We start from the raw sequence: 12521 nt of genomic DNA on the forward strand, positions 1-12521 counted from the left end.
CAATGCCTGCCTGTTCCCCCTTCCTACCCCACCCGAGGCCCTGCCTGTTCCCCTCCTACCCCACCCGAGGCCTGCCTGTTCCCCTCCTACCCCACCCAAGGCCCTGCCTGTTCCCCCTACCCCACCGAGGCCTGCCTGTTCCCCTCTCCTACCCCACCCGAGGCCCTGCCTGTTCCCCCTCCTACCCCACCCGAGGCCCTGCCTGTTCCCCCCTACCCCACCGAGGCCTGCCTGTTCCCCCTCCTACCCCACCAGAGGCCCTGTTCCCCCTCCTACCCCACCCGAGGCCCTGCCTGTTCCCCTCCTACCCCACCCGAGGCCCTGCCTGTTCCCCCTACCCCACCGAGGCCCTGCCTGTTCCCCCTCCTACCCCACCCGAGGCCCTGCCTGTTCCCCCCCTACCCCACCGAGGCCCTGCCTGTTCCCCTCCTACCCCACCCGAGGCCCTGCCTGTTCCCCCCTACCCCACCGAGGCCCTGCCTGTTCCCCCTCCTACCCCACCCGAGGCCCTGTTCCCCCCTCCTACCCCACCCGAGGCCCTGTTCCCTAACCACTGTATGACCCCGAGCCCCAAGCTCAACGCTCTACACTGAGGCACATCTCTTAGCTTTAATCCCTCATCAGCACCAAGATTATTACAGATTTAAAATGAAATACAATAACAGGGTAGAAAACATGAACAATATGTCACGTCTCCAGCCCAGTGGATGAGAAATGTACAGTCTTATGCGGCTTAAGTGTTTACATTTCTGACAAAGTGTCCTTGATCGGAATGCCGAAGTTGGTTATTTAACTGTCCAACCGGTCCGTTTGCCACCACAGTGAAAAGTAGTATTTTTCTATGATCTCACAGTATGGGCATAATGTATTTATAACTAGAGACGGGCAACTCTGAATGATGGCACCTATGTGTAAGTGAATCTACCCAGACACATCAAAGCTAAATGTGAAAAGCCAGACCTCAAACCGAAGCCATGTTGAAGATATTGGATGTGTCATGGGGAAGTGTGTGAGAGTGAGAAAGAAATTGGGCCCATGTCAGAGGAGATTAGGTCTCACAGTGAGACAGACAAATATGTGGTTCTTAAGGTCAACCTCGCTCCCCCTCTGCCACCCCCCGCCTCGCTCCACCCGTGCCCCCTGATGTCTGGGGCGGCAGTGCCCCGTGTCTGGGGACAAAACAGTCCCACTCCTCTGAGACAGATGAATAACAATATGACAGGTATCGGCCCTGCGGCAGTTCCACACAGCTGCCCCATAGGGAAGCAGAAGGCATAATGGTGTCAGTATGTGTGTGGAGCCTATCAATGCAGAAAGAAAGCTGTTGTTCATGTAGCTTAGCTGTCAGGTTAAACAGATGATGGGTGGGTTCAGGGGGAATCGATGGGAGAGGATTTCTCAACATCATCACCATAATACTAATCATCATCCGTATGGATCTTATAACAATCATCATTATGGATCTATAATAATCATCATTATGGATCTATAATAATTATCATTATGGATCTATAATAATCATCATTATGGATCTATAATAATCATCATTATGGATCTATAATAATCATCATTATGGATCTATAATAATCATCATTATGGATCTATAATAATCATCATTATGGATCTATAATAATCATCATTATGGATCTATAATAATCATCATTATGGATCTATAATAATCATCATATGGATATTATCTTCCTCCTCTACCTTCTCCACCTCCTTCACTTCTTCCTCCATATCCACCGCCTCATCCTCCAAACCCCACCTTCTTCCTCCATATCCACCTCCTCATCCTCCAAACCCCACCTTCTTCCTCCATATCCACCTCCTCATCCTCCAAACTCCACCTTCTTCCTCCATATCCACCTCCTCATCCTCCAAACTCCACCTTCTTCCTCCATATCCACCTCCTCATCCTCCAAACTCCACCTTCTTCCTCCATATCCACCTCCTCATCCTCCAAACGCCACCTTCTTCCTCCATATCCACCTCCTCATCCTCCAAACTCCACCTTCTTCCTCCATATCCACCTCCTCATCCTCCAAACTCCACCTTCTTCCTCCATATCCACCTCCTCATCCTCCAAACTCCACCTTCTTCCTCCATATCCACCTCCTCATCCTCCAAACTCCACCTTCTTCCTCCATATCCACCTCCTCATCCTCCAAACACCACCTTCTTCCTCCATATCCACCTCCTCATCCTCCAAACTCCACCTTCTTCCTCCATATCCACCTCCTCATCCTCCAAACTCCACCTTCTTCCTCCATATCCACCTCCTCATCCTCCAAACGCCACCTTCTTCCTCCATATCCACCTCCTCATCCTCCAAACTCCACCTTCTTCCTCCATATCCACCTCCTCATCCTCCAAACTCCACCTTCTTCCTCCATATCCACCTCCTCATCCTCCAAACGCCACCTTCTTCCTCCATATCCACCTCCTCATCCTCCAAACGCCACCTTCTTCCTCCATATCCACCTCCTCATCCTCCAAACTCCACCTTCTTCCTCCATATCCACCTCCTCATCCTCCAAACTCCACCTTCTTCCTCCATATCCACCGCCTCATCCTCCAAACTCCACCTTCTTCCTCCATATCCACCTCCTCATCCTCCAAACTCCACCTTCTTCCTCCATATCCACCGCCTCATCCTCCAAACTCCACCTTCTTCCTCCATATTCACCTCCTCATCCTCCAAACGCCACCTTCTTCCTCCATATCCACCGCCTGCTCCTCCCTCTTACCTCCAGTAGATGAGGATTCCCACCAGGACGATGAGTCCCAGGAAGGTGAGGGTGGAGATCACTGCCAGAGGGACCATGGCCCTCCTCTCTCTCTCCCTGGCCAGACCCACCCTGGACTCATGGCTGCTGTTACTGGCCTCTGTAAGTGGTGGGAAGAGGGAAGAACAGACGAGACACACAACACAACTCAGAAAACGTGTCATTCACTCATTCAACTACAACACATAGACTGGCAAACACGTCAACAGTAAATCAATCCACATACTCATCCAATTTACCTTCCAGTTCCAACACAGAGCTCCTCCTTGACCTACGGAACCTTGTTCATTTACATTTTAAACGCTACAGTAGACCTTCGCTTTAACATCTTCATACCCATTCAGCTAACAAATCTAAACCTATTGCTACTTCTCTAACCCATATACAACTGCGACAATGATACATACGGATGAAAGTGAACACGAATGCTTTCACCAAGTTAACGTGCATTACAGGTTAGTTCATGACAATGGCTCAATGCTTGATGCACACAATGGCTTAAATCTATGGGACTCTTAATGAGCGGAGACCAAAAAAGCCTATTGGCAAAACTGTGCTTCTATTTGCAAAGGCTTGAATGCAGATGGACTTTCTATGAATTCGTTTTCTTGTCTACGGTTTGGATGTGGACAGATATATGGGATATTATAAAGGATTTTCAAGGTTACACATCACAAAAGATTTGCGAGGGGCCCTGAGACTGTCTGAATGATTTGTCAATTACATTGACTGTATAAAGGGACATTAGACCATAAGTGGTCTGCTAAGGCAAAAAACATTTGGGTGTGATTTGGGATTAGGAAGAGATCTGCTGCCCTCTGCTGGAGATCAAGTGCTATAACCAATGGAGTTCTTCACATGATGTTACAATACACAATTGAGACAAAGGCATGTGCATGTTAATGTTAACGAATATAACACAAAACACGTAACAAAGAACACTGAAATGATGATGACTGTGGACTTGATCATGAAAATGTTATAGAAAGCAGAAAGGCCATGACGGTGAATACACACACAGGATTTTAGTTGTCACAGAAAGGCGGTGTGTTAGGTGATGTGTCTCCTAAATCCCAGAGTATTTCCTGTTCCATTGGCATCATGGGAGCTGTAGTTTTCCCCAATCCGACAGGCGCAGCACTGTGCCTTGCCTTGATGTACGGGGAGATGTTGCCCCCTTGTGGATGGTTCTTTACCTGCAACTGGCTCCTCCTCCTCAGAGTCTCTCTCTGTGCGCTCGGTGATAGTGAAGTCTGATGACGTCTCGTTGTCGTACAGGCTCTCGCCCTGCCCCGAGCCACTCTCCACCTCCCCACCTAGCGACCAGGGCGCCGCCGCGGTCACCCCAGATACTGTTGCCGTGCTGCCCACTGTATCGTTGGTGACGGCACTGCCGTTCTCGCTCTCAAAGTAGAACGATGAGGAGAGTTCTTCTGTGTCGATGTTGGGAGTGGCGGCGGCTTCAGAGGTGAGTGAGGGGGTGAAGGTGGGGATGTAAGGGAGCGCGCCCTCCCCCGAGGCTGAACTCTGAACCCTGTCCCACTCCTCATCTAGCTCCTTCTGGGCTTCTCCAAACAGGGTCGAGCCAGAGGCACTACTGTCTACCGTCTGCAGTTCAGGGGGGAGGGTGGGAGTGAGGGGGGAGGCCGAGTAGGAAGAGGAGGGGGCCGAGGTTTGGAGGGCCGAGACCCAGTGGTCCTTGGAGCTGGACGGTGTGGCTGTAACAGAAACGAGCAGGTCACTATTGAAACCTGAGAGAGGAGGATGAGGAGGAACAGGGGGAGAGGATGAGAAGAGAGGCTGACCTCCAGATGGGTTGTGGGAGCCTCCCAGAGATGAATGGAGGAGATGGTCTAAATCGCTACCGGAGGAATAGAGCGCTAGGCTAGCCGTCCCCCAGTCAGACGTGGGCAGGGGAGGTGAGGAGAGGCATGCAACCAGGAGGACGAGAAGCCATCCAGAGAGCAGGTACACAACGACTCCACGCCATCGCTAGCTACCGTGAATCCAACATCACCACCACCACCGACGACGACACCCACCAGACAAGACTCTACTACACGGCCTGTAGCGTAACTAGAGTCCCCCAGCCCACCAGATACTGAGTCAGTAAGGCCCGGGGTGGCCCCGAACAGAGAGAAGTCACTAGAGAGGAGAAGAGAAGGCTGCAGGGAGAGAGAGGTTGCAGGGAGAGGTCTGAAGGCTAGCTCAGTGGGGGAGTCAGGTAAGGTTTGAAGGGGGTGAGTGTCACTAAACATTGGTGGGTCACCCGAGGCCACAGACGAAGAACCAGACAACATATCACCATCACCACTATCATCATCACCAAAACCATGAGAGACGACTGTCTCCCAACCATACAGGGGGTGTGAGGGGTGAGGGAGGAGAGACAGGGTGGGGGAGGTCGTGAGGTACGAGTCACCACTAGACAACAGTGCTGTAGCTGCATGCAGGGAGTCCAGAGCAGGAGGGGTCACAGACGACAGGGGTCTAGACGGGGGAGGGGCATGCAGGCAGGCGGTGGGGTCGTTGTTAGGGGTGGAGCCGGGGTTGCCAGGGGTCGACGTGTCACACACAGGGAGGGTGGAGGGGAGTGGCTCACCGTTGAACACCGGCTGCGTGGTCTGCAAGAGTGCCCCGGCGAAGGAGGCGGCAGTGGATGAAAACAAGGGCATGCTGGGACTTGTAGGCCATGGTGGTTCTTCCTGAGAGAGGGAGGAGGCGGAAGTGGCCATGGTCCGGCTTTCCGGGAGCGGAGTGGCCATGGAAACACCGCTGCCTTTTCCGCTTGGGACGGTCACAGGATACGCCACCCCTCTGCCCTTCTCGGTCTTGGTTGATGAAGTGTTGATGACATCAGTGCGTGATTGTGGAGTGGTCACTGTAGTGGTATACTTCTGGGTTCTCCCCTTGCCTCTGCTGCCTGCTGAGACGGCACCCTCTGCTGGTGCTCTGGTTGTACTGCGATACCTCTCACTCTGCTCTGTGGAAGTCTGTGCTCGGTTGGGTTGAGTGGTCCTGGATGGAGTGCCTGGTGTGGGGGTTCTCCTCTGGACAAATGGGGTGGTGGTTCTGATAGCAGGCAAGGGGAGGCTGGGTGGGCCAGTGGTTGATGTGGGCCTGGTTCTCGTAGTGCTTTGGGTTGTCCAGTCCATGTCATTGTCCAGTTCTTCACCTGGTTTAGCCCAGGGTCCATAGTCCTCCTGGTGGGGAAATACATTCAGAGTGCATGGGAAAATACTGAAGTCTTGTCATGAGACACAGCTCCTCGTACTATATCCTACGTTTAAATTAAAGCTTTTCTTGCAGTACGCTACTGACAGTATTATCACATTGCATTATGAAATAAGCTACATTTATGCAATATTATACTTACATCCCCTTCAAATTCAGTAGAATCTGGATAAGGTGTTGCCTCTGAAAAGAATCACAGATGATAGCGTTAGAGACCGAGTCGTGGGATTTCATACTTAATAATGTACCTTCCCTACAAGCAAAGGACGTTGAAAATACATTACTGTACAGATGTAGGATCGTAATTTGAGCAGGGTGATCAATTAAGATCGTACATCTGTAAACATGTTCATACGAATATTAAAGACAGTGTGGCAATCCAAGAAAACAGCCTAGACATTGTTATGTGTGATTTGTTTTTCTTCAATTTAGTTACAACTTTGACAATTACTAACAATAGCATTATAATTTAAGATATTGGTCCCATTGACAAACCCAACGACGTTGTAACAGACAAGCACTTTACACATCAAAATGTGACAGAGAAAATATCTATAAAGTATCTGCCAAAAACACACATACAAACATTGTGAGCCAATACGTGAAAACCATTCTGATGAAAAACTGAAGAGGCTTGACAAAAATCTTCGGAAGCTTGATATCCACTAAGGTCACATCTTTCAATGGGTCCACAGTATATGAAGCGAAAACTCATGCGATATAATATTAATCTATACTAGAAATCTTTGAGAATATGTTGCTGTCGGTGTAGATACCAGGTGAGGGAGAGAGAGAGAAACAGTGAGATAACAACATGAGGGAGATGTTCGGATATATTGGGCAGAACTTCCGGGTCAGCACAAACTGAGTATTAACACACACACACACACACCCTCTTACCTGGATTGGGCTAAATTACATATGGAGGCCTCAGGCCTGATCAGAATGGGTTTGTGAAGCATGAGGTGGGTTTATAAAGAGTTAAGTGGAAAGGAAAGGAATGAATGAATGAATGAATGAGTGCACAACCAGACCTCACAAAGGAGTTGTTTTGTCACCACAACTGTCACAGTGCATTCGGTCACACAATTGTATCAAGTCATTTGGATGAGTGTGTACAATTCATGCACATTGAAATATGATGCAGAGGATTTTCAGCAACAATAAATTAGTTTATTATCAACTTCAGCAGATACAGAGTTCCCATCATTTCATACAAATGACAAATGCTGCCCATAAGCAAACATTCTCTCACTGTGGGAGGAAATGGTGCCATTTCAAAATGTTTTGTCGTTTGTGTGACATAGGACACATGGAATAACCTTTGACCTCAACCAAACAGATTGAGGGGCTATTCCTCACCTTAGAAATATAGAAAAGCACATTTTAAGTAAGTACATAGACAGAAGAGGACATGAAAAATAAACAGCTTTCACCCAGAGCCAGAACACACTAGAAACAGCAGTAGAACATAGAGGAAGTGGTGTATGTTAAAAGGAACAGGACTGGACAGAAAGAAGAGTGGATGTCATACAGGGCTCATGATGTGCTGGGAAACAGAAGTGTCTCTGGAAACCTGTTACAGTTTGGTAGGTGTGACATATGTAAAAGGTGTGGACACCAATCAAAATTTCAGAAACCACGACAGAACTATATCTTTATTTCCTCTGAATTCCTCAACACAATCCATTAATGCCTAGTTAATAACTCTATCTGAGAAGCCTTCACAGCATATTAATTGCAAACTGACTGACTACCATTAAAGAGACACAATAAAGGGAACTGGTTTGCAAATGGTCAACCATCTAGGTTTGGTCTCTACTCTTCATGTAATCAGAATGCTACGTACGGTCTGTGTAGAGGTATTTGCGGTCGCGGTCGTCAGTCTTACCGGGGTCTTCGAAGGGCATGTCGATGGACAGCTGCTCGCTCACGTGACCGTACAGACCGTTGGTGCACACGGCCACCACCTGCACCACATAGCTAGTATTGGCTATCAGGTCCTGCAGCATGGCCCCCTGGGGAACAACAGGGAGAGGTGAGTACAGGGGATTTAGTGTCATGGTGGTGGAGAAGGTGGTGGTGTTGGTGGAGGAGGAGGAGATGGTGAAGGTGGTGGTGGTGAAGGTAGAGGAGATGGTGGTGGAGAAGGCGGTGGTGGTGGAGGTGAAGGTGGTGGAGGTGAAGGTGGTGGTGGAAGAAGTGAAGATGGTGGTGGAGGAGGAGGAGGTGGTGGTGGAGGTGTGTTACAGGTATCCTGTGTTGTTTTCTCTCCTTCTCCCCTCACAGGTGAAAATCATCACTCCCCAATCAGTCACCAATCCAATCATCAATCAGAAGACACACCTCCTCCTGTTTCCTACCCTATCACAGTTCCTTTCCCTTGGTTTAAAAACCCCATCAGTTGTTTGCTCTAGAGCTCAATCTCTCTATAAATGCCATGTCTGTAGGTCTCTGTGTTTCACGCTCTCTTTGTGTATTAACCTCTCTTTTGTTTGAGCACCTCCATAGCACTTTTTCATCACCTGTGAGTATTGTTTTGGTTATGGTGTTTGTTTGTTTGCTGGTGGGAAAAGGGGAAACCAAGACAAGTCGCCCATGGGCATACACTACCCGTAGGTAAACTTTGTTAAATACACTAGTTAGAACTGGGCGGACCACCCACTGGATTTTTGGTTAGTTAGTTAGCTATTGTTAAAGTAGGCTAGTCTAGTTTAGGGGTGTTTTTGAATACTTATTGTTTCTTTCCTTGGGTCCAGCTCAGCCCCTTTTCCTGCTCCCCCCCCCTAATAAATTCTGAGTTTGACGGTAGATTTCAGTGGTTATTTCGTTCTCACTTTTACTTTGTCACAATTATAATTTGCATGAGTTATGTTACGGGTCTCACTACCATCCCCCCCTAGACTGTCGGGCCAAAAGGGATTCGTAACAAGGTGGTTATAGCATCTGCTCTTGCATTCAATCACACTATGGTTCTTTAGTTTCTTCATTCATTCCTTCATTAATTCCTGCAAACCTTCTGAAATGTGATTGACCGGGGTCTGGTCATCTGTGTGTGTTAGTCCACCACCACCACTTCATAAAGGATGCTCACCACATCCTGGTCTCCGTCAGTCAGGTACTGGAAGGTTGCAGAGTCCTCTCCTTGGGCCAGCCTGTAGGTGACTGAGTACTTCTCTATCCCGGCGTCGTACACCGCCCTCGGCCGCTCCCACATCACCAGCAGGCTGGTCAGGTTATGGGGGTCTGCCTGCACATTCTCCGGCTCTGAACTACAGACTGACAGAGAAAGAAGAGAGAGACAGGGAAATAGAGAGAGACAGAGAAATAGAGAGGGAGAGAGAGAAATAGAGAGAGACAGAGAAATAGAGAGGGAGAGAGAGAAATAGAGAGTGAGAGAGAGAGAGAGAGAGATAAATAGAGAGTGAGAGAGACAGAGAAATAGAGAGTGAGAGAGTGAGAGAGACAGAGAAATAGAGAGTGAGAGAGACAGAGAAATAGAGTGAGAGAGACAGAGAAATAGAGAGTGAGAGAGACAGAGAAATAGAGAGTGAGAGAGACAGAGAAATAGAGAGTGAGAGAGAGACAGAGAAATAGGGAGAGAGGGAGAGACAGAGAAATAGGGAGAGACAGAGAGACAGAGAAATAGGGAGAGACAGAGAAATAGAGAGAGGGAGAGACAGAAATAGAGAGGGAGAGAGAGAGAAATAGAGGGAGAGACAGAGAGAAAGGGAGAGAGGGAGAGAGACAGAAATAGAGAGGGAGAGAGACATAGAGGGAGAGACAGAGAGAAATAGAGGGAGAGACAGAGAGAAAGGGGGAGAGAGGAAGAGAGACAGAAATAGAGAGGGAGAGAGACAGAAATAGAGGGAGAGACAGAGAGAAAGGGAGAGAGAGGGAGAGAGAGAGGGAGAGAGAAAGGGAGAGAGAAAGGGGGAGAGAGGAAGAGACAGAAATAGAGGGAGAGAGACAGAAATAGAGGGAGGGAGAGAGAGGGAGAGGGAGGGAGAGAGAGGGAGAGAGAAAGAGAGAGAGGGAGAGAGAAAGGGAGAGAGAAAGGGAGAGAGAAATGGAGAGAGGGAGAGAGAAATAGAGAGAGGGAGAGAGAAATAGAGGGAGAGAAAGGGAGAGAGGGGGAGAGAGAAATAGAGAGAGACAGAGAAATAGAGAGGGAGAGAGAGAGAAATAGAGAGGGAGAGAGACAGAGAAATAGAGAGGGAGAGAGACAGAGAAAAGGGAGAGAGAGAAATAGAGGGAGAGACAGAGAGGAAGGGAGAGAGAGGGAGAGACAGAGAGAAATAGAGAAATAGAGAGAGAGAAATAGAGAGGGAGAGAGACAAGAGAAATCAAAAATATTAGAATTAATATAGATTAATAAGAATCAAATATAAGAGAATCAGCCTCAACTGGGTGTTTGTCCTTCCTAATTGGTCCCATCACAGATTAGCGCTCCAGTACTAACGCAGCTCATGCGTTAGTGAGGGAGGGATTTCAGAATGGGAGACTTACAGTTGTACAAACCCCATTTTCAACACAAGAGAAAAGCAAAGGAACAACAGTCTTTTCCTAACTACTCGCAAAACAAATCCCAACAAAAGCACAAAAATAATTGCTATCTCTATTTTGTTGCGAAAAGCATCTCACTCTGGTAAACAAATGGTATGTCCAATAACAACAGGGAAGCAAGATACATTTCACACCTATTCATGTACATTATATCATATTCAATGCACTCTATCCATTTTTCAAAGACGCTTGAAAAGTCCTCTGTGAAAGTGAGGAGGCAGCCACAGACTGAGCAGGTAACCTAGCAACTACCTGGTCTAAAAAAACAGAGACTAATATCAATGCGGACATGACACATTAAGTAGTGAGAGACAGAGAGAGAGAGAGAGAGAGAGGGGGTCTGTCCCTGGCTTAGCATATTAGCCTGGTGCCTAAGCATTCACAACAATTACATTCTCCCTTTAAGGTTAGAATTTATTTAACCTTTATTTAACTAGGTAAGTCAGTTAACAATGTGTTCTTATTTACAATGCCTACTTGTAAAGCCCCCGCGTGAGAGTCTGGGTATGATTAAGGAGGCACACAAACATGCTGTCTGAATATTAATGCCTGCCAGGCTTCCAGCATCCATGTGCTAGTTAAAGTCCTGATTATGTTGAAAACACACATCAAACTACTGCAATCACTTCTTTAGTAGGGTAAGGGACGCCCAAAATAGGGCACGGCAGTGGTGACAGGCAGGCAGGTTCACAGTTGGGTTACCAGTGCATGCCTCCTATGATCATTTTAATAGGCCACCAAGAGTGTCATCAAATATATTTTGGACATTTGATATTGGTGTGTTGCTATTTGCTGTTCAGAATGTAATATTCTATGAAAATGTAGGCATGCTAGCAGATGCCCATAGATTTCCAGTCATTGCGCTAATGCCAGTGAGCATTGGCTCGCAAAACTACCTCTAACTTCCTTCATACTGGGCACAGAGACGTACATCATCAAGACCATGATTAGTTGAATCGGGTGTTAGTACCAAGAACCAGGAGTGAATACAAGAGATTCATTCTGTACCTAGAGAACTCATGATATCTCCAGGAGTGACAAGAGTCATCGTTTTGCTAGGGCCAATCTACTTTACGATGTTCCCTCTTACTACCTACCCTCTTACTATCTCTGACTTTGCTACTTTGAGGAAAAATGTACTTACTATGACTGTGAAATGTGGTTGCACCATAGCTATCTTAAGATTAACGCACTAACTGTAACTCGCTCTGGATAGGAGAGCTGGTGTAACTTAGTCAGGTTTGTAGGCCTCCTTGCTCACACACGCTTTTTAGTTCTGCCCACAAATGTTCTATAGGTTTGAGGTCAGGGTTTTGTGATGGCCACTCCAATACCTTGACTTTGTCGTCCTTAAGCCATTTTAACAACTTGGGAGTATGCTTGGGGTCATTGTCCATTTGGAAGACCCATTTGCGACCAAGCTTTAACTTCCTGACTGATGTCTTGAGATGTTGCTTCAATATATCCACATAATTTTCCTCCCTCGTGATGCCATCTATTTTGTGAAGTGCACCAGTCTCTCCTGCAGCAAAGCACCCCCACAAACATGATGCTGCCACCCTTGTGCTTCACGGTTGAGATGGTGTTCTTCGGCTTGCAAGCCTCCCCCTTTTTCCTCCGAACATAACAATGGTCATCATGGCCAAACAGTTCTACTTTTGTTTCATCAGACCAGAGGACATTCCTCCAAAAAGTACGATCTTTGTTCCCTTGTGCAGCTGCAAACCGCAGTCAGGTTTTTTTTTAATGGTGGTTTTGGAGCAGTGGCTTCCTTGCTGAGCGGCCTTTCAGGTTATGTCGCTATAGGACTTGTTTTATTGTGGATATAGATACTTGTGTACCTGCTTCCCCCAGCATCTTCACAAGGTCCTTTGCTATTGTTCTGGGATTGATTTGCACTTTTCGCACCAAAGTACATTTATCTCTAGGAGA

The 12521-nt window shown here is 47.6% G+C and overlaps 1 protein-coding gene across 3 annotated transcripts in view; it reads right to left on the reverse strand.

Moving 5' to 3' along the window:
* The window catches only part of LOC115144792 (receptor-type tyrosine-protein phosphatase zeta-like), a 97714-nt gene that overhangs the window by 22309 nt on the left and 62884 nt on the right, over positions 1–12521 (reverse strand). For 2 of the 3 annotated variants that reach the window (XM_029685860.2, XM_029685859.2), the window contains exons 9-13: positions 9118–9302; positions 7915–8041; positions 6166–6206; positions 5392–5992; positions 2751–2889 (exon numbers count right to left, since the gene is read on the reverse strand). In XM_029685860.2, coding sequence (XP_029541720.1) covers positions 2751–2889; positions 5392–5992; positions 6166–6206; positions 7915–8041; positions 9118–9302 — 1093 coding nt within the window. Of the gene's footprint in view, positions 1–2750; positions 2890–3985; positions 4508–5391; positions 5993–6165; positions 6207–7914; positions 8042–9117; positions 9303–12521 lie in introns of all 3 variants that reach the window. The other variant, XM_029685857.2, reaches the window with a different exon arrangement.

The sequence above is a fragment of the Oncorhynchus nerka genome, linkage group LG17, assembly GCF_034236695.1.
Source record: "Oncorhynchus nerka isolate Pitt River linkage group LG17, Oner_Uvic_2.0, whole genome shotgun sequence".
In the NCBI taxonomy this organism is placed as follows: Eukaryota; Metazoa; Chordata; class Actinopteri; order Salmoniformes; family Salmonidae; genus Oncorhynchus; species Oncorhynchus nerka.